At 39.2% G+C, this 23,501-nt stretch overlaps 1 protein-coding gene across 1 annotated transcript in view; it reads left to right on the top strand.

Moving 5' to 3' along the window:
- Positions 1-1,256: 1,256 nt before the first annotated feature.
- LOC307159793 (protein shisa-9) overlaps positions 1,257-23,501 on the top strand; it is a 74,555-nt gene continuing 52,310 nt past the window's right edge. Inside the window, exon 1 of the mRNA XM_079873406.1 lies at positions 1,257-2,172. Within this exon, the coding sequence (XP_079729532.1) occupies positions 1,628-2,172 (545 nt within the window). The 5' untranslated portion in view covers positions 1,257-1,627. The remainder of the gene's footprint in view (positions 2,173-23,501) is intronic.

Genomic DNA, 23,501 nt, shown 5'->3' with positions numbered 1-23,501 from the left:
CTTGTGTGTGAGCGTTTTGTGTTTTTGTGTGTGGTTTCTAAGTGAAGAAACCGAGGAGCTGTAATGCTGAGACCCTCTTTTTCATTCTCTCTCTCTGTGTGTGTGGTAGATTCAGAAGAAGATCAAAGGAAAGAGAGCAGCAAAATGATAGGAAAAAAGAGAAGAGGCCCCAAAGAAGCCACACAGACCCAGAGGAAAATGTGTTGATGTTGCTCTTTTATAGATCAGGAGACCTCTCACTTATGTTTGCTTGAGTAGCAACCTTGTCTCAGATGTTTCTGTTCAAATTTCTTTGGAGAAATTTAGTGTAGCTCAGATCATTTTGATTTTGATTACAAAGGAATTTGAGCTCATGTTGAAATTGCAGACTTTGGTGTCTCGGTCGAACCAGAGCCCAGTTGTTGCGATTTCTCTTGAAAGTCTCCATTTAAAGATGACTGTGGTCTATAGGAGGGAGGAAGAGAGATGTTAAAGAGATCTCATTTGTGATGTATCTGTCCTGTAGGGACTGCAAGTGTGTTTGTGAGTAAGAGAGACGCTGAGAGAGCGTGTGAACGAGAGAGAATATCTGATCAAAAGTGTCCAATGTGAGATACAGCTGCATGTTCACACACAGAATAGAGTTCAGAAGATCAGCCCTCTTAGTTTGAAATATTCAGAAAGAAGAACTGTGTTTTTGCTCCGAATGTATATAAAATGTATATCTATTTTATTATCATTTAGAAGTATATGTAATATATACATTTATTTGTTTCTATATATTTAGACCTATGACTATATATTCTGATTAACATTTACGTATTCAGACTTATAACTATAAGCACAAGCTAAAATATTTGGGATGGAATATATTTTTACCCTGAACATTTATATACAATTACTGTATCTATATATATTTGACTACATATATCTTAGGAGAAATCTTTCATCTTTTTTTTAGAGTCTAAAAACTAAAACTAGAGTGCTTGACAATATGTTTGTGTTTTGTCACAGGGGACAGAACTGAGCAGAAGGAAGACACCTTGATTGTGAAAACAAAAGCATCAGGGGGACTAAAGAACAACAGATATTCCTTTGAGATAACAGAAGAGTGGAAAACACTGAGAATGACTTGTAGATTACCTACGAACTGTAGAGTGACGCATCTCTTCCTGGCTGGCATCACACAATGTTCAGTAGGACAAAGATCACGGATAGGGCTTGAGTCCAACGATGTGATTCCTTCAGGCTTCTGAATCGGAATTTTACTAAGTGCTGTTTTTTTCTCTCTCTCTCTCGGGCCACAAACAGTTTGTCTCAGGGTGAGATCCTTGAATCTGGAGTCTCTCCAAAGGGGAGGAATCTTGCTCGCTCTCGCTCTCTCCCTGCAGTGATGACAACAGCGAGCATGTTGTGTGCTGAAGTGCCGTGGAAAGCTCTCCGTCTCGTTCACTGATGAGGGCTGCTTTCCCTGTATCAGCTTGCCGGACAACAAGTCAGCAATAAACCTGCTCTAAACTCGGAGACAACTCTTTGCTCAGCAAACTTGCTTTCTTGGTTCACATTATCTAAACTCCATTGGTTTAATTGTCCCAAGTGGCGCTGTTGCATTCTGGGATACTCATTGTGGGATTACTCGAAGAAGATTATGGCTGCCTCACACCTGTTTTTGAATGTGTTAACTGCTATTTTACTGTTGAGCAACGTCTCTTTCTGTCAAAAATCCAACACTGCCAGCACAGGTGAGCAGGACACCAATCGGACGGCTGCTCCGTCTGGTGCTCCGGAGGTCACTCTTGCGACCCCGAGGTCAGAAGCAGAAGAAATCCCGTCATTCGGGAGCCGTTGTTGGGGTTACTACGACGTGATGGGCCAGTGGGATCCTTCTTTTAACTGTAACGTGGGAATCTACCTGTTCTGCTGCGGCTCCTGCTACTATCGATTTTGCTGCCAGTTCAAGGTCCACAGCCTGGACCAGACGTCTTGTTCCAACTACGACACACCGGTGTGGGCCAACACGGGCAAGCCGGCGGCTCCGGTGACCGATGTCCAGGAGGAACCGGATCGAGACCGCACTCACATGATCGTCTACATAATATGTGGAGTGGTGGCCATCATGGTGCTGGTTGGGATCTTCACCAAACTGGGCCTGGAAAAAAGTCAAGGAGGACAGACGGAAATGACAAACTCCAGGTGAGTGGGTGTAAGGATGACTTCATTTCTCAGAGGTTTGCTCGTTAATTAAGTTCTCGGACAAACTGTTGACATGCATTAAAAGTACAGAACATTTTGATCTTGGTATATGAAATCTCAGACTTTCGACTGTATATAATTGCAGACGAGCTCTGTACATAGGAGAACCATTTTGAGTTCCACAAAGAACTTTATCATCTCTTCTTTACTTCCATCTATCGTTCCATGAAGAGCCATAGAACAGCAATTTTGTGTTGGCACGTAGGAGGTTCTTTAGATTATTAAAATGTTCTTCACACAAAGAAAGAAATGGTTCTTTTTAGAACTATTCACTGAAATAGGGGAGCTCAAAATGGCATCACTGTGTAAAACCCTATCTGGAACATTTAGTTAGTTTTGTTCTTTAGAATGAGTCTAATACTCATGCCAACACGCCTGAAGAATATATAATGTAACATCAATAACTTTTTTTAACCTCAAAGAACCATAAAGCCAGTTCAAGAACTATAGCTTTTAAAATCTTATATAGAACCTTATATTATTCTTGATAAGACAAGATATCTTTCCTGAATATTAAGATTCTGCAAAGAACCAATGAACAACTACAGAGAGGACCAAACTTCTGAGATCACTAGTGAAAAAGCTTCTATTTTGGAAATACAATATTCTTTGTTTCAAAATATATTGTTAGCATAACAATTTGAGGTAAAATCTTAAAAAAAAAACCATCTTAGTATTTTGAAAATAATATTTTTATGACAGCAGCTCTCGAGTAGCATGAAGTCTGCAAGTTCTTATAAAACCTGATAACCATGTTCTCCTGGATGATTCAAAGTGCATATTTGTGCTTCAGTGGAAGCAAGACTGTCTGTATATACAGTCACATGATCAATGTCACAAATTTGATTAGTAACCTAGAAATGGTTACGAATCTGAAATCTTACTTCCTTTTACATCATAACTATTCACTGCCTTACAAATTTCAAAATGCAAAAACATTTCCATTTTTAAAATCCCAGTTTTTCAATATGATCTCAGACATTTGCATCCCACTGTATTTCTAAGATATACGTTCATGTTTATTTCTCAGAGCTCAGCTTTTGTTTGAGTGGAGCAGTACAGCACTCGCTGCAATCAGTTTAAAAGAAGAAGCACAATGAAAAATGTACATTTTTGTACTCCTCTGTTATGTGTTCTCAACATATATCTTAACTATATCACGTCGGTAAAAAAAAAAGAAATAACTATTTTAAAGCACTCAACACCATCACAATGTAAATAAAGTTGACACTTTGGTCTTTTCGGCATGAGGGGAAGCGGAGCGCTGTCCTCCGGGGGTGGGAAGAGTGGGACGTCAGTCCAGCTATCTGTCTCTCATCCGTAATGTGGCATGGCAGACAGACACCACCATGATTTAATGAGGGCTATTGATAAGGGCTGGAAGCATGCCATGCCTGAGATAGAAAGTGTGCGCGAGAGAGAACAGATGATAGATTATCCGCTGTTTGACTGTATTAGGTGGTGGGGTGGGTAAAAACTAATCTTTTACGGTTTGAGACGGAATAAAAGAGATATATTTCTGAGTGTATTAAAGTTTATGAGAGTTTCTCTTGGTAAGGACATACTTGGGTTCTTGTACACACAGGCATTTTGTGTGTGTGTGAGATGTGCCCAATGACACAGGCAGTGTTGGAAGGGCAAGCTAGCAAAGTGTGTAGCCAGCTTCTTGTAATTTAACACGATTTATCATAGGAAAGCTTAATGAGGCTCGATAAATGGGTGCCAAAAGTAGCATATAAAGTGTGTGTCATAACGGCACAACTGTAGTGTGTGTTGGGACGAAATACAGAGGCACATTGAGGAGAGTGAGAGTGATTCTATTGACCAGCTCTGAAAATCCAATGAGGCCAACATGACTGGATTCATCCAACACAAACATCAGCCAGTGTAGAGCCCAACGTGCGCGCACACACACACACACACACACACACACACACACACACACACACACACACACACACACACACACACACACACACACACACACACACACACACACACACACACACACAAAACCCATCCTATGCCACTGACCTTATAAAATCGCAGGGTCAGAACAGTGACTAATGACTGGTGAAATGTCTAGAAACCGAAATGATGTGCTTCATTTGGGTGTGTGAATGCACGTGCGCTCTGAGCAAACAGACCGTGCTGGCTTGAGTCCTTCAGGCTTTACGTTTTTATGCATAATCTGACCTTTAATAATTACCTTCAGTGTATTTGAAGGGCGAATCATATGCGAGTACGTTTGCAAACTGTGTGTGTGCTGCTAGTGCTATGGGTTTGTTTTTCATCTGTAAAATCTATCCAATTCAGCATGAAATGAAGAGTGATGGGTGGACTGTACAAACGCACTGCTTTCTACTTGTATTATTTTTAAGTGCATGCTTGACAAGTCTCTTGGTCGGACATGCCAAGTTTTACCAAGACAGAGATAGAAAACAGAGACAGAGAGAGTGTTTGAGAGAGTATTTGTGTGCTTACAAAGTAAACATGGTACGTCCGTGCTGAGTGCTTCCCTATTACATGATCATACCGGCAATAATAGAAGTGGCTTCTTAATGTTTTTTTTAATGTCTAAAATGTGTGAACATTTAAAAATAAAATAAAATAAAAGAATGGCTGGGGGAAAAGAAAGAACATGAGAAGGACAAAATTAAGGGCAGAAACTTGTAACTAAGTTTTTAATACTGTACCAAGATGCCTGCTTTCTGTTTTAAAGTCGGCATCAGATTGGAACTTATTTATTTTTATACATATAGTTACAAAGTTGCAAAGTTACTTATATGTTTAAGAATCAAATGTCTGAAGTGGACCATCAAAATAAAGTGTAACCCATGTAGCTATCAAGTTGCCAGGAGTTAGCCATAATAACAACTACTGGTAAACTTGAAAAATAGTTACCACCGGCTATGTTGGGATGCTCTCGAGGATGAACTTCACCTTCTTCCTCCATATCCTGGTCAAAATGTCTGTTTTCAGCAGGCAGAGGTGAATGGGTCAATGTTTGTCTGGTTAGCCTGATCCAGTTATCCCCTGGTGGTTGATGTCGTAACTACATCATCTGGTTCAAAAGGGCATTTTTCACCATTGATGTCCATTCAAAAGTACTATAGCTGTGTATTCTGACATTACAAATATTTATATTACTGTAGATGTTTTTTTCCCCCAAGCGATCAGCTTTTTGGAGGGCTCCTAAAAGTTTGAAATGGATTGTCATGATCCAATCAATTCCTGACTGTTGCAAATGGTGAATGTCATTGTAAGCTCTTAAAACTGGCACATTTTAGCAGCGTAGTGCATACGTATGAACAACACATTAAAGATCTTCCAGATGGAAATACACACTGAATGTCTTATGTACGTGTACATTGGAGGACCTTGTGGTTCATTTTACGGATAAATCTCACCATAGATTTCTCTTTCTCCGATTTCATATTGTTTTTGTTTTTTTGCTATAGTCTATATTTAGCTTTACTGACCAACACACTTGGGCCACAGAATACAGTTGTGTCTCATTAAAAATGCATTACGACTTCTAATAGATATGATTCCCAAAGCTGGCCCTGGAACTATTAATGCGCTAGACAAACAAACTGAACTCCACAGTGAGGCAGAAACCAGCGGGAGACGTCTCACAGGCCCTTCCATACAAACCTCATGAATACACTGAAACCTGCTGCACTTCACTTACCCACAGGTCAAAGACTCCCGGGTGTTTTTCACAGCTTTTCAGAAGGGAAGAAAGGAAAAAGATGATGAGAACTGATGCAGAATGACTCTTGACACATTTGGTAGTGTAATGAGGAAGAAATGATTCTTGATTTGCAAAAAAAGCCTAGAAAGGAAAAAGGAATTTCAACTATAAAATTGTTACATATTTACTTCCTCACAGAAGCTAAAATAGTCCAAATGGTACAATTATCGGAATATGTATAAATAAAATTCTGAAGCTGGAATAAAACTAAATTCCTTGATTCTTTCAGTATCTGTAACAGTAAGTATATTTCCACCTCCTGAGGAGTTAGCTAATTACCCTGTAAATTTCCATCAATAACAAATCATGCTTATGCTACTACGTCTTGTTTACCCTTTTTATGAACATTCTAGTAAACCCAATTGTGTTTGTAGGCCTACGATAAACCTTCAAGGCTGTAAGGGTGGATTTCCTGCAGGGGTTCAGTCTGCAAGACTGCCGAATGACTAAAGAAATGTTATTAGCAAGATGGTAGAAAACTTTACATTTCTTGTCTATTCCACCCACTGCTACTTATACCAACGACGGAAATAAGCACAGTTACAATAGCTTAACGTGGGGGAGAGAGAGAGAGAGAGTAAGAGGAAAGAGGAGATAAAGAGAGAGAGAGCCCAAAGAAAGGGACCCAGAGAATTAGAGAGCCAGAGCACCAAAGAGCCAGAGCAACAGTTTCAATCATCTTTCATCCTTTCCTGACTGCATGACTAAAACCCAATTGTGAGACATTCAAACTGACCAATCAGATAATTACAACTTCACCCACCGTACTAAAGGTGTGACAATTCATCAACCCCCAAAGTGCACACATCTTGGCCTACAGGCCTTGATCACTAGTATCAGCCCATCTGTGTGTTTAGGAACTCCAAATGGTCCTTGTGGTAGAAAAGGGGGTGGAAAACAGTAAAGAAAATGTCTTGGTTCATTTCAGATATCTTCTATCTAGGCCCTCCTTAACATGCTAATGCATGTTGCTTTAACTGTGTTAATTGTTGGTATAAATTAAAACTTAGTAGCCTATCACGCTAAAGGCAGGTTAATTGTTAGCATAAAATGCTAAGTTGTGTAAAACCCTAAGATGAACTTCATTGTTAGCAATTAACGCTAACAAGTGGACTATTGTAATGATGTGTTTGGCTTTGAACTATATTGTCCTTACCAGTAATTAGCTTCCCAATTAACTGGCGTAGCCTCATCAGTGTCATTGTGATATTGTTTCCTGGCTCAGGCCATGAGAATACAGTCTGATTAGTCATTGTCTTTGAAAGCATCTCTAGAGAAAAAATAAATTGTATGTACAGTAGAGGAGATTGGGGGCTTGTTGTCACACAGGGAAGGCTGTCAGATAGCCTACTCTCTCATGGAGGATTTCAGTCAAAAGCCCAATTACACAAATACATGTTTTCTTCAGCTGTGGCTTTGTTTGCTGGATTCAAATATCTACTGTAAAACCATCTTAAATTAAATGTCAATATCAAGTTTTTTTTCTATAGCTGTTGGTTATAAATAAAATGAATAAAACCACACTGACATACACACACTGTAAAAACAATTGTTGTTTTAACTTAAAAGTAAGTGTTTGTTCTGCCTTAAAATTTTAAGTTTAGTTTTTACACTGCTGGTTTATTATCATTAAATAAAACCAACATTTTTGTTAGCTGAAGAATAAAATAAATAAAAAACTTAAACTAATCTAGAAATTAGAAACGTTGCCTTTCCTTGCCAACTACCTGCAATAATTTGAAGCAATGAAGTTACTTAACTGGAATAAATAAATAAATAAAACTGAATTGAAAATAAACTCAACATAAAAAGTAATATTTAAAAACTAACAAAAAACAATAAACTAGTAAAAATGAACAAAAATTTAAAATATTAATAAAAACTATAATAATATATAAATAATACTATATACTAAAATACTACATTTTCCTCTCATCCTCTACATTTACGTATTTTTTAGTAAATGTAAGGTCGAAGCAGGTTGTCATGTTTATTGCATTTTGTAATTGTATCGATTACAATATCTGCTAAAACGATATTTGCATGGTTTGACTTTTTTAGCTTGATAATGTTTACATTTCGCTACGAAAATATTAAAGCTACACTGTGTAATTTTTTAAGTTGATTCTTAGCAAAAAACACTTTGTTCTTTCAAAATGATACAGTATGTGCTCATTAATGTGCAATTACTTCTACCAACTAATCAAGTATTCTCGTAAGCGTAGAATCTGCCATTTATAATACATACGAGCGAGTCGCTCGAATGGCGGCAGCCATGTTGCGCCTCCATCTTGAAAATGCATTAGCCAAAGAGGGACATACCTGGAAATTCAAGCTTTGCCTTTTGCGTTTTACACTCAGTGGCACCGTGACGAATGCGAGAGGGAGATTACTCGCGACTGCCGGCAGATTTGAAATAATACGGCCACCGTAGGAGTTTAAACGCCCTCGGAATGGGAGGGGCTAGAAAGTAATATTCAGTTCATAAACAATTTCACTGCTAGATGGGAGAAAATCCTACACAGTGTAGCTTTAAATAGCCTATTAGCAGTTCCCCAAAAGATTACCCATATAGTGTGACAATTGTTAGTGTGTTCATTGATCTGGATCTTTTTTTCCTGGGCAATAATAGTGGAAATGTTCAACAGCTTTCTTGTAGCAAAGACTTTAAAGTCAATGTCTGTATAGAAACTGACTGTCTAATATAAAACTATCTTCTGAAATATTCAATGAAGTGTGACAACTATCCCTGTTCACCTTTACTGTTCCTCTACAGAACGTCCTGTTGGTTGAAGACGTGACCTGTCAGTTTCTATGCATGCTTGGACACATTAAGTTGTGGTGCCCATGCGGTTGACAGAAAATGGCAAAATCTCATCTCCTCGTAATTTCCTGTCAATTTTATTGACTCTATTTATCATTCACAACTGCACCCTCTAACCGCACTTCAGCACCTCTGACACACCAACACCCTATCACGCGCGCATGTTCACACACACATGTCCTGTTCTGCTTCACTGAAGATCGAGAGGGTACAGAGGGCTCTTTGGCAGCCCCAGGCTCGAGCTATCAGAGCCTTTTGAGATTTGCAGTTTCACTGCATGTTACCTGTCTATCAATGCCTCGGTGAGGAAGCTGAACTGCACGTTACACTCGGACGGACATCACTACGGCTATAAAGGTGACCGTCTTGTAAAGCTACTTAATGGACCATTGTGCCCATGATTGTTGCAATTCCTTTAGGAAACTGCCACCTTGAGCTCAAGAGCAAAGATGTCATTGACAGATGCTGCCACTACGGATGGATTAGACACCGATTACAGAGCTTCACCGCAGGATACTGCTCTGCCCCAGATTTCATTTTGACTCAAATACCACGAGGAGTAAAAGGCTAAAAGCAAAGAAATGATGTATTTTGCTGGGGAGACATAAAAAATAAAGTCAGAAGGCAAACTAGTCTAACGGCAGAAAGACATTACTAAAAGGGACAACAATTATGTAATGTCATACTGTCATGACTTTGATTTTCTAAAAAAAACAACTGAGGGAAAAAAAAAAGAAAAGCACAACATCCTGGCACTCTTTTTGATGTAAAGAAAGTGAATGAAGACTGGGCAACCCAGGCTCACTGAGAAAAACATACCAGCAATGACATTTCTGCAAACTTGTATTATTGCCTTGCGGCATTTTTAAAGTAAAATGTCCAGTGAGTGGTGCTAAAAGCGCGTTAAATTTTCTCTGAAACGGCTAGTGTGTTCTATGAATGAATGAACATGAATATGGCAGCAATTTTACGTTGTTTTTTGTGAGTATCGTGGCAGTTCGGAAATGAAATATCCGGTGAGTTGCAAAAAAAGGTTAATGCTCTATTGCGCTTGAAAATAACGAACCACCTACATTAAACACTACCCTAAACCAAACTGATAGTTTTAAAGGAGACATATCATGCTTTTAAATTGTTCCTTTTTACATATAAATCATACATTTGTGGTCTATATAAAGCGGAACTGCAATGCTTGGGTCTGAATTCCTCATTATTATAGCCCCACAGGCCCCTTTTTTACCCCTTTTCTGAGGTGCTTCTGAGATCAAGTCGTTTTGGTGCGGTCTCTTTAAATACAATTGAGACACTTCATACCCCGCCCCCTCTCCAGTTTGCAGAGGTTCAACTCCACCCCGTTCGGCCATTTTTGTAGTCTGATAGCAAAGATAGGATTATCTAGCGGCACAGAAACTTTTTATTCACACGTTATTAACAAAATGTCAACAACGGAAGACTTGTCCAGCCAGCCTTAGATGTTCGAGCCAGAGTTGGAGCCGGAGCGAGATGAAAATGAAGACGACGAACCTGCAGGACAACGTCTTCATATGGATGTATCGCAATGGTGTGTTACTGTATTTATACATGAAACTTTGGTCTTCCGACCTTTTACTACCGTGTCGATTTATTTTGATTAATATGTGCGAGGGAGAGAGAGCAAGACAGCGTCTAGTTTGGAGACGGTGATGTCTTGTTTACACTTTCGCCGGGCTCCGAGAGAGAGTGCGAGCGCGCGACCGGGTCTCTCTCTCTGCTCGTTCTTTCAGTTAAACATGCGCCACAAGCGCGGCAGTTCATCTACATTAGACGGTGTAATGAAGCGTGTGGGTTACTACATCCAACAACCGAACATTTTAACTTACCCTCTCGTAACTTCTGCATCTTTTAGCTTGGATTACAAAATTGCAGCGAGAAATAATAATGGCGGATTGCTCGAAGTGTTGGGCCGGAAGTCAATGTCCTTATTTGGCAGTTCCGCTGCAAATACTGTGACGTGATAGTTCACAAAACGTCATAGATAACAGAAAAATCGGAACAGGTTGAAAAATATGACCAAAACAGAATATAAAGATATCAACGAAGCACCTGAAGAGAATAATTTCATCTTTTCTGTACTTCTAAACACTCCAAATATACAACAAAATGCATTTAAGGGCTAAAAAAGTGCATTTAGCATGATATGTCCCCTTTAAGAAAAGCAAACATGAGATAAAAACACATTTTCTGAAGCAACCATATATACAAGTCTTTGAGCGTGACTCGTGCTTCACGGGACTTGTTCTCGAGCGTTTCGAGTCTCAAGTGCGACGCTGTACCAGATGAGCTACCAAGCAAGTTTACTAAGTCAGAAAAGCCGTACATATGGAGCTGGTTATATGATGCAAATGTCAAATTGTATTAGTTTATAATTCATGAAACGAACAACAAGAAAACAAGTCTTTATGAATTGATAATCCACCACTGTAATCATAATTTGTGTGAAAAATAATAAAAGTTGTTGGTGACTTACATCCAGTGTTCATTTCAGCTGGAAACTGCAGTGAATTGTGTATAGGTATGGTTTTAGAGTTTTGCAAGCACATTTTTTCAAAGGAGCCTACAGTATGTTGGGACTGGGGATGTCAGACTCCAAAAATGACAGTTGACATAAAAAATAAAAAAACCTATCATAAAAGTTGTCTTTTTAAATCATGCACAATATGCAGAGTCTTCTAACGCCACAGTAGATCTGTGTATGGAATAGACCACAAATCATTATTTACTAATAATATTAGCCTCCAAAGCTTTTAAAATGGTCTGTATGAACAACAAAAATGTTTTTTTAATGCCTTTGGATGCCACTGCAGAACGACTGTCTTATGACCATGGAATATTGTCCGTAAGTCATATGGATCACTGGTTTATTCTGCTTTAATATTAAAGGAACACTCCACCGTTTTTTCATATTAAACTATGTTATTCCCTTAACTAAGATGAGTTGATACATACCTCTCTCGTCTCAGTGCGTGCACTCAATCGCTCTGGCGCGCGGCGACACTTTGATAGCACTTAGCTTAGCCCAGTTCGTTCTTTAGGATCCAAACAGAGATGAAGTTAGAAGCGACCAAACACCTCCACATTTTCCCTATTTAAATACAGTTACACGAGTAGTTACACGACCAAGTATGGTGACACAAAATAAAACGTGGTGCTTTTCTAAGCGGGTAAAAAGGATAACTATAATGTATGGCGGAATAGCACTTGGGACTCGGGAGCACTTCGACTCGGCACAGTAAAAAGTCACGCCTGAAAAATCCTCTCCCCCTCACTTCTGTCATTAGAACCAACTTGACTTTTTACTGCGCCGAGTCGAAGTGTTCCCAAGTGCTATTCCGCCATACATTATAGAACTGGGATAAGCTAAGTGCTATCAAAGTGTCGCCGCGCGCCAGAGCGATTGAGTGCACGCACTGAGACGAGAGAGGTATGTATCAACTCGTATTAGTTAAGGGAATAACATAGTTTAATATGAAAAAACGGTGGAGTGTTCCTTTAAAGCTTTACAGCCCTAGTCCCTTTCACTTTCATTATGGTAAAGAGTGGCCAGGATATTTTTAACAAAACAAACAAAAACAAACACATTTTCTGAAGAGAGAAAGTCATTGTGGATTGTAATGACAGGGTGAGTAAATGAGGAAGAATTTTCATTCCTACAATATATATAAATTTTCACTCTATCACGTTATCTGGATAATAATAATAAAAAAAACCATATACAGTATGCTGATTCAGGAGGCTTTTTGTTTTGGCTTCAAAATCTAAATTTCCTTTTTATGCATAACCATAAAATGGACACACTGAACCGTGTCGACTTCAGTTTAAAAAGCTGTAGCTGCCTGTGGTGTGTGTGTTCTGTTTTCGGCTTCCACTGCATGCAGAGCATATTTGTGGTCCCCAACTGTTTAACAGTAATACACACACAACACATACAGACATTTTGCAGCATTACATAACGTGGGGTGATATTGAATACACCCCGGGCACAGTGTGTGACATCACTTAAACGCATCTCATTTCCCACCCTTGTAATATAGCTAATGAACAGCAAACTTAACACACACACAGTATTCATACAAGCTCTGTTCCAAAACATAGTCAACTGCCTTGCTGTCTACACAATGAGCACTAAAATGGAACTGAACAACAGTGCTCTAGCTAGGCTAGCATTCATGTGCCACACTAATCAAAGTGCATAGGAGATCCAAACATTAGTATAAGATAAACATTAGCATCCTAGCTAACAGGGGACATTCTCAGAACTTTGGCTAACATTCTGGAGAAGGTTCTCTTAAAGTTATAAACAAATGTTCCTCCAAGAACGTTAATAGAATGTTTCGTTCAAAGTTATCTGGTCTTTAATAATGTTCTCAAAATGTTAGCACAAATATGTTATTTGTACATTGTTCATGACACGTTTTTTTTTTTTTCTGAAATGTTTTAGCTGGACGTTCATCTAAATGTTTTTATGTTACTAATTTGTTGTTTAAATCATTTAAAAAACATGCCGTTTGGAATGTTCAGAGAACTTTCAGAAATAACATTTTTCATAACGTAATGGGAACGTTAGCAAAACGGTCATATTTTTGTTAGCTGGGTTGTAGCTTAGCTAATTAATGCTGCTTCAGTATAATCAAATAGGTATAAAAAAACAAATTAGGTAAATGTTTTTGCTATGCATTCTGGGATTGCCTTCTGTGTGAAGAAAACATGCATTTTGAAATTAGGTATCTTAAAAGGTATCTTTGAACAGCATTCATGTCAGGAGCACGCTATGAATCTTGGAAATGTTTGAAAAAGTAGGGAGAGAAAGTTTTGAGAGATTATAGCTACACATGTGGTTTCAAGTTTGTATTTAAGTGGATGTAAAGAAAAACATATTGAACCGCTAGTGTGTGAGGGAGGTATTCATCTGTGTGTATGATACATTACCTCATAAATATTTATGTGGTGGTCACGTAACTTCCTCTGGCCACTCTTGAACTTCATACCTCAACCGTCTGCAGACAGAGACACAAGACAGAAGGATCAAAAGCTGAAGCGGTGCTTGGTTTGCCCTACACCATGTTTTTAATGAGATAACATAATTTTTCTTTAGAGTATTCTTTAGCTGTATTTGTGAATATAGATACACGTCATAATCAGGTGCAACAAGCTATTTTCGGAGTTGATCTCCAAACCAGCCATGACTGGAACATGACATTTTGCTTTCTATGCCTGTGGCGTTGGGCAACACAGTAAAAAAAATTTGTCTGGTTTTGTCTTGCATAATTCTGTTTTATGTAACTGGATAAAAGTTCTTTTTTTTTTTAACCTAAAACCAGTTTATTGGAGTTTTTTTTTTTTTACTTGTAAAAATCTGTGCATTACCAGCTTAGAAAATATCCATGAATATTAATAATCACAAAAGGAAGAATATATTGATCAAAAATGTACTTTTTGCTACTTATATGTTAGTGAATAAAGTCTATGCTCTAATTATTTTTAACCATTTAATCTGCACAAAAATGTTATGGTTAATGACGAAAGAATAAAACTGATCAAAATTCAGTTCTAATACTTTGAAGTTAGCTTCCAATACTTTCAATGTTAGCTCAGCATGCAACTGGTTATAAGTAAAAATATTAGGCCATTTGATATGGCTGAATCAACCAGGATCAGATCCAGTAAAATTAGTTCATTATAATAAAAAATGCATGTTTTTGTTGTTTGTTGTTTTCCAGCACGGGTAACTCCGCCCCCAGTGAAATTGGCCTAAAATTGGTCCAAAATGTGTCTCCATATACTGTAACTGCATTTTGAACATCAAATATGTTGATTTGTTGTGTCGTGCTGTCATTTTGATTTCAATTTGATTGAAAACTACTTGTTGTTGGAAATGTTCCCCGTCACACTTAATTGGATAAAAGGCAACATTTGTGGTGCGCACGAGAAATTCCTGATTTGCAGGTGAAAATAATCCAAACAAAGGTAGCCTACTTTTTAGAATGTAAAACAGTACAAGTGTTTGGCCTTCACAGTGAGTTGTGTGTTTGTACATGTGCTTTGTGCCTTAATCACATTGATGGAAAGTCGATGGCTAATTTGCAATTTGTTACAACAATTGAGTACTTTACCTTCGTCTCTCTCTCTCTCTCTCACCTTGATCCTGAATTACTGCTGCACAGTTTCCTGTTAATTCCCTATAAAAAAGAATGTGAAAACACAAAGCAGCGCAGCGATAAGTATCACCAATGAGCTGCTCAGAGCTGTAGCCCTGCGGGAGGACCGATTCTTTCCCTCTCCGCGTCTCATCCCTCATTTTAGAAGCTCAGCGCTGCTCAGTCATCCTGAACAGACTTGTTCCAGGAAGGGATGGCAGGAGGGGATGGATGGGGGCTTTGTCAAGGCCGAGTGTAGAAAGGGAGGACCTGATTGAGACCAGGGGGTGTGAGGTAGGGATTATACAGATATTTATCTTGATCTCTGTCCTGTCAATCAAGCTACACACACTGGAGACAGTCGACGGGAAAATGTGGGAGATCGAGGAAGCGAGTGGAGGAAGGACAGAGTGTGAGAAGTGGAGGAAGGAAGGAAATGTGTTAGTTCATTTGACTGGTGAATCAAGTAGAATCAAAGAATGAAGGCTCATTCTGACAAACAAAATGGGGTATTGAGAGCATCTATTTTAACTTGATACATCACCTCAAAAACGAAACGTTTACGGTGCGAGATGCTGAAAAGAAAAATCCTTCTGATGCATACAGTATTTACAAATACCATCAATTAATAATAAGAATAATAATAACCCACTCCATTGTCCGTCTTTTTCACACTGTCTGCTTGGCGGAGTTACATGTAGCTTACTTTTTTAGCTGACAAAATTGCCAAATTGCTCATCCCTAACAGTGTTGTTATTGTTAACTATAACTAAAATGATTAGAATTTAAATAAAGCTGAAATAAAATAAAATACAAAAATTAGATGAAAACTTTTAAGTTGAAGTAGTAATGACAAACTAAAACTGAAATAAAAATAAATTAAAGCTACACTATAGAGAAATATTTTAAAGAAAACGACAACAAAAAAGACAAACGCACAAAACAAAATTACTAAAACATGACCTAAAATAATATGGTCATGGACCTAATGAAAATATCATAATAAAAGTCAATTCGAAATATTAATAAATACTATATTAGTATATAATTAACTCACTGTATCACTCAAGAATATTAACAAATGTTAATTGCACCTATAAAAGATAGCTTTTTGTTTTGAACAGCAATAACCCCTGCAGACGGGCTTCATATCTGCTCTATAAAGCATGCAGGTGCAGTCTGACCTTTACAGAAGGAGGTGCAGGTCCACATGGAGGTTCAGGTCATTCATCTTGGAGGTGGAGAGCGGTTTTCTCTCATTCCAGAGAGGAGGGCGGTTGGTGCGCCAGCCGGTGCAGTGGTGCAGGATTGATGTTTTTATAAACCTTCACTCAGCAAAGGTCCTGGTGGTTCATCATTTCTCTCTAATTGCACCGTCTTGGACTGTGGTGTGTGCACCAGTTCAGTCAGTCGATGTTTGTGTGTGAAAAAGAGGGACTGTTTTTTTCTCTCAAGTGGATTAAATACCTACGTGAAGTATTCATCCTCATAAGGGAGTGATAAATGTGTGGATTCATTTTCTCTCTTTAAACCCCTCATCACATTCAGCCACTCAGTTCACTGAACCTGGTCTAACAACATTCTGGCCCCTCAATACCCAGAGCAAAAACCCTTCGGTGTTTCTTCCACAAGCACATTAGCTCGAGAACAGCTGACCCAAGTTGAAGTGCTTGGCTCAAACCACATGTCCATTGTGGATGTGTTTGGAATTCTCTGTGCGGCCGTACACCAAATGGCTGTTGGTTTTCAGACAGTATATCTGATTAACTTGATTTGGGATTAAATTGCTTGCAGCACAAAATTTAATTTACTAGGTACCTCTGGCCCACATCACAAGCAAACACACACAGATTCAATGTTCTGTTTAATGTGCAGTGTTATCTATGTTTAACAGGAAAAAGTTTTCAACATTGACAATAATCAAAAATGTTTCTTGAGCAGCAAATCATCATATTAGAATGATTTCTGAATGAGTAATGATGCTGAAAATATCAAATATTATGAATATAATGATGCTTTGATCACATGAATAAATATTTGGTAACATGTATTAATAATGCCTGAATAATTGTAGTTATAATACATTATAACATTTATATATTAAACACACATATGCATTAAATACATGACAAACATTCCATTTTATATGTAACAAGGAATTTGCTAATATTATAATGCATTTTAACTTGGTTACAATTATTTACGAAAAAGATATAATGATTATAATGTACATTTTGAATACCTTTATAATGCACTATACATAAAGGCTTTAAGTAAAGCGTTAACAAATATTTTTGTGGCATATTTTTATACACATATTGTGTATAATACAAACTAAAATGCCCCCCATGCCACAGCAGTAAAATCTCAGTCGTATAAAATATCAAACATGAATATTATATATTATGTACATAAAACATCAGATACATCCTGATTGACTGTAACTGTGTAGCGTTGCACTATATTTTCTCTTCTCTTTTGGTGTGGACAGTCAAATTACCAGTCGCTCACCAGATACTTGTTACATGGAGAATTCGCATACAATACTGTGAAAAAGTAAGTACACCCCATAAAAAGTGACATATAATGGATTATCATTTCATTACCTTTAAAAGATAAAATGTAATATACTTTAACAAATGACACTTGGAATGTATTTTGTAATTATTTAAACAGGTTAAACAGAAATTACAATTTTACTGAACATCAAGTGATTAAAATTAGAATCAAGTGCACCAATTATATGAATCAAGTGCAAATTAGTAGAACATTATTAAAAACAAAAAGTCTGGTTTGGTCATTTGCTTTGAAATGTATGGAAAGAGCCGGAGTCCCTTAAAAGGAAGTTCGTTGAGACGTGAATTTGGAAAGGAATTTAACCATTTCCAAACTAATGCATGGTTATTTTTTTAATTATATCAACTTCACCCATAAATATGTCCAGAATGAGTTCCTGTATCAGTATGACCACATAAAAGGACAAACCTTTTCACATTGGGTACTTACTTTTTCACAGCACTAAATTAAATTGAATTCTTTCTTGAAACTGCTCACAGTCTATCAGTTCTCACTTTTTTAAAAATGTATTCCTCTTCTGGCTCTCTCTTTCAAAAATATCCCAAAATTCTCTCTCTACCCCTTTACCTAACACTTTAATTTCACTCCACACACACACATTCTCAAATCTCTTGTGCGTTAAGACTAAAAGCTCTGTCTCCCCTCAGTAAATACTCTCAAATCGCTCACGGATTTTATCTGAATCTAGCGTTTTATTTCTCACCTCCCTCTGACATCTCATAGGAATGTGTGTGTGTGTGTGTGTGTGTGTTAGACATCACAAGCATATAATGCAGTGCTCGGTTTAGCCCAGTCAGCTCTACAGATAATAACACAATTTACAGTTATAGCAATGCAACCATAGGATCAAAGTGACGCAACCATAGAAGGACACAAAGTCACACACACATTCATAAAAAGCGAGAGCATTGTGCCCTTGAGTGAAGTGCAGTATATAAACCCAGTATTCCCATTGGCCCAGTTTAAAAACAGGCAATCAATGAAAACTGACCTGTTCATTTGAAAGTGAGGAGGTATGACCCAGCATTTCGCCCTCTGAGTGTGTTAATCTATCTCTCCATCTCCTTCTTGATAAGGCCATAATGAAAAGTGCCGTTATAAAACAAAACGAGTTGGTCCAGAGGAGAGAGAATGAATTCTTTGATGGAGTTCCACAGGGGACGAGATCACAGGACGTCTATATGAGAAAGATCAGAAAACAACCTCAGCAAAAGCACAGAAAGAGACATGAGAAGGAGAAATGAACCTCTTTAATGTGTTGTCTCTTGACCCAAAAATGAACACCCTTCATGTCATTCCAAGAACGAGTTTCGCAGAATCATACTGGTTGCACTTTTCCACAACAACTGAAACTTATAAGCAGGATAACTGAGGAAAGAAAACAAGAGACAGGTGGTGCTAATCAATCAATGTAACTATGTAACTATGACAACAAGAGTAATTATGACAACAAATGCAAACATACTTAGAAATCTGCGTCTGCGTCTGAAATCGAATACTTCCCTACTATATAGTATGCGAAAAACAGTACGCCATAGTAAGTCTACAGTAATTGCATAGTAGGTTCCCTGAACGCTTGCACAGCGGATCAAACAGGGAACATGCCGGCTAACGCAATGTCTCGTTCCCGCCTCTCAGGGAATCGAGGTTACGATAGTAACCGGAGACGTTCCCTTTCGAGAGCGGTAACTCTACATTGCGTAGCAACACTGCGGGAACTGTATTAAATCCCGCCGTGAGAGTAGTGAAGATAAGCCCGGAGAAACGGGGTCAAGCTACACCAGCCATGGAAGAGACAGACAGCCAATAGCCGCGCCGCTAGGAGTGCTCGCATCTGATAGGTGGAACTAGACCAATGAGACATCAGCTCCGACCCTATCAAAATTTGCATATACAAATGCAATGTAAGCCAAGGCTGCACTGATCCGGGGTTAAGCATGAGGGTTAAACACAGTGTCAATGGCAGTAGCGGTAACCACTGCATAGTTGGTTCCAATAGTTCACAAAACTGTGACGCCACAGACGGTACATCCAGCTTGTAAAATCTGGCGAAGGTGTTCTGAGAAGACCAGCCAGCAGCAAGACAGAATGAGCTCGTTGAATGTCTGATGTTAAGGGGACAATCTTTCCCCTGGCATCCGTAAGCCAATGCGATAGCGTCCACAATCCAGTGAGAAAGTCTCTGTTTTGAGACAGCACGTCCCTTAGTACATACACCAAAGCACACAAAAAGCTGGTCTGACTGAAGAAAGGCGGCCGAGCGATTCACATACATCCGCAAAGCCCTGACAGGGCAAACAGTGCTCTGAGCATCAGCGTCACACGAGGATGACAGCTCAGCATATAATGCGGGCAGGGAAACAACCTGTGCTTTGAACGGTGTAGACTTAGGCATGTAGCCCCGTCTTAGCCGGAGAGTAACGCTGCAGTCGCCGGGTCCGAAACAGATACAATCATCATTCACCGGGAATGCGTGTAAGTCTCCAACGCACTTTGCAGAGGCGAGAACAAGGAGCAAATTCGTTTTCAGGGAGAGCTCCTTAACAGCAATCGAAGCTAAGGCTCGAACGGCGGTAGAGAGAGAGCCCTCAAAGCTAGAGCTAGATCCCACGGTGGCACCGATGGCGGCCGTGAAGGACACAATCTCCTCGCTCCCCTGAGAAATCTGGTCTGAGTGTTCTTACTGATCGATTGCCTGTCAACCGGGGAATGAAACGAAGCAATAGCGGCCATATACACCTTCAGCGTGGATGGCAAACTCCCGCTATCCAGTCTGTGCTGTAGGAAGCGCAAAACATCCGACATGGAACAGATCACCGGGTCATATCGTGCCGTTCACCTGAGACAGCAGGTCCTTCCTGAGGGGGATTTGCCATGCACACTGTTCCCCAGCCTGAGGTCGACACATCCCTCGAGACTACGGTGCGTTGTGTCACTATTCCCAAAGGCACTCCTTGGCTGAACATATCCGGGTTGCGCCACAGTCTTAGAGCGCTGACGCAACTGTGCGTGTCTGCGTTTCCACGTGACTGATTAGCACATCCCTTGAGTGAGCTAAAACCAGCTAATCGTCCAGATAATGCGCATTACGCTCGTTCTGAGGGAAGAAAGCGCTGCGTCCACACACTTGGAAAAAGTGCAGCTCGGTGCAGTGGGCGCACGTGAAGGCCGCCTCGGTGTGGGTGAGGCCCTGGCAGGCGACGCAGAACTAATGTTCGTCGGGCCGTCGATGGGGCCCACACAAATCTGGCAAGTTGAAGCCATCAGATGTTTAGAGAAAAATATTCCTAGTCCTCCTGGTTCAGCTTCCACGATGGCAGCATGAAGAAAGAGATTCTGACGCAATTGGCGCACCCATGCATTTTATACTGCCCGCAAGCCTGTCAGTATTTGCATACTTCATGACAATTGGCCAGCTGTTCCAAGCTGGCGTTAGCCTATAAGATTTCAACAAAAGTGGAGAAGGGAGAAGTTCCCCCAGCATTGCTACGCAATGTAGAGTTACCGCTCTTGAAAGGGAACAGTAGGCGAAAAGTATCCGGGGGACCAACTACTTCCGGCGAGATTCTGAAGTGTGCAATCGATGGACACTTTTATTGTTTTATTTGTATAAGGTACATCCGTGCCATGAGATATTTCAAAAAGTGGTGGGGACATGTCCCACACCCACAAATTACGCCTATGAGTACATCCGAATTTCATTCATACTACTTTTCATATACTATATACTGTATAGAGCTTACTTTTTTTTTAACGGTCGCAAAGTAAATTGTAATTCAAATGTAGTAACTACTCAATACGTGATTTTGGACACACTGTGCTGCAACAACTTGAAGCTGTCTACAAACACGACAAAGCGACCATCGCAAATTCATTTGTTTTTCGCTTTCAGAAGTAGCACGAGCGCTTGGAGTACGTCAGGAATAAAACGGGGCATCACTTTACTGTCTGGAATTTTTTGTGTAATGCCGCAGTCAGTGCAGACAGCATCACTGACTTTTTACGTGGCGCCTCGCTCGCTTGCTTACGGTGCAGACACTAAGGAGCCAGAAAAAAAGAGAAAACTTGTTATGCATTTTAATATGCATTAAAAGTTGTATGCTTTTAATGGGCTGTTAATTTACGCGACAACAGTGTTTTGGGGGTCTGAAAAAGCAAACTTTTGAAAATAGGTTTCAAAGTGCACGTTTTTTTTCCCCTGTGAAAACTACAAAAACGCGAATCTGTAAAAACGCTGATGTCAAATGCATGCGTATTACGTGTTTAGTCTATTGGCGGGTAGTGTTTCTTTACAAAGTGACATCGCTAACTACAGGCCTGGCATGAATAATACAGCGTTTGTAATTGTTTTCACAGATCAGTGTGAACGGGGATCATTTTGAAAATGTTGTCTACGGGAAAACCTTTCTGATTTTTAGTACATTGTTGTTAAACATATCCTAAAACAATAACTGAACGTGACATTGATATTGTGAAATATTACAATTTAAAATAACCGTTTTCAATTTGAATATATTTTAAAATGTAATTCATTCATGCGATGATACCCTTACATTTTCAAGAGAGGATTTAGCAAATAGCATTTAAGGATGGCAATAATTAGGAAACCTTTGCTTTGCACTACTTAATAAAGTGTGTGCATGTGTTAAAAGCACATGACTCATATTACTGAGCCCAAAATATGTCTCATGGTGTATTTGTTTAATTTAAATGGTCCCATTTTCTCAATTTCATGAAGGGTGCCAATACGTCTCGAGCTGCCTTTAGACTTCATTAATCTGCATTAATCTGATGGCAGACTGTTAAAAAGAGAGAGTGAGAGAGCAAGAGAGAGAGAGAATTGCCTTAGGGATTGACGTCTTGCTAGTACAGCTTCAATCTGTTCTTTATTCTGATTGCTACATGAATTTGCTTGTGCGTGTAGGTGTAATAGATGAGGCGTTTCAGGGTGAGATACAGGATGTTTATCCTCTTTATTGTCTCGGCCGATTCATACAGTCACTTACAGCTTTTCAAAGTGCTTTTATACATGTGGTTTACAGGTGTCTTAGATCTAAAACATTCTCGGTGCAAGTATTTGTACACAAACAGCTACACAAGCTTGATTTTACTAATATAAACATGTCAGTGCAAGAGAGAGGGGAAGCTTTTTTGCTTAAAGATTGAGAGGATACATGAATAAAAAACATTATGTGCATGGATAAATCATTTATAATAAATACTGCAATATTCCATACAAAACAAGAATTGTCCATTTTGATATCATGGTGACTAAGTAAATGTGTTGCGAACAGTGTTAACTGTTAACTGATACCATCATGATGCTCTGGTCAAGCATTTGTGTCTACATTTGCATAATGACGTAGTATCTTTTTGGTCCTAGTTTGTTTGTGCGTGTGTAATTTGGTGCAAGATTTTGAAGGCTTAAAGCGTCAGTCAGAGAATGTAAATTCGCAGCCAAAAAGCATCTAAATCTGTGCATGTGTGTGTATGTGTGAATCACAGGGCATTTTGGGATATTACAGCTTTACAGACCTGATATGTGCTGACAGGTGTAGCTAAGTGCAGCTAAATGGCCCGCTATAACACAGGGAGCGAGAAAGAGAATCGCATAAACACGCACACAATTTTATGCAGTGCGCATGGTCCTTTGATTTATGCAGGGTATGTGCGCGAGTCATTATTCAGTAGCGGCATGTTAGTGACGGGCTCATGTGACCACAGGAGGTCATTACGATGCTGGGATGTAGATTTAGATATTCTTAATTCAACAGCAGAGATCCAATCAATAGCCATGAACTTAGTACCGTAGGTCGCCACCAATCTGCTTAGCATTCAGTACAGATGCAGCTGCAATGAGAGACAGGGTGCATCTCACAGAAGCTGTCAAAAACATGTCCTGGTCATATTCTACCTCTAAACAAATAAATAAATAAAA

The sequence above is a fragment of the Squalius cephalus genome, assembly GCF_949319135.1.
Source record: "Squalius cephalus genome assembly, chromosome: 1".
NCBI classification, from domain to species: domain Eukaryota; kingdom Metazoa; phylum Chordata; class Actinopteri; order Cypriniformes; family Leuciscidae; genus Squalius; species Squalius cephalus.
This window is presented reverse-complemented; position numbering and strand designations above follow the sequence as displayed.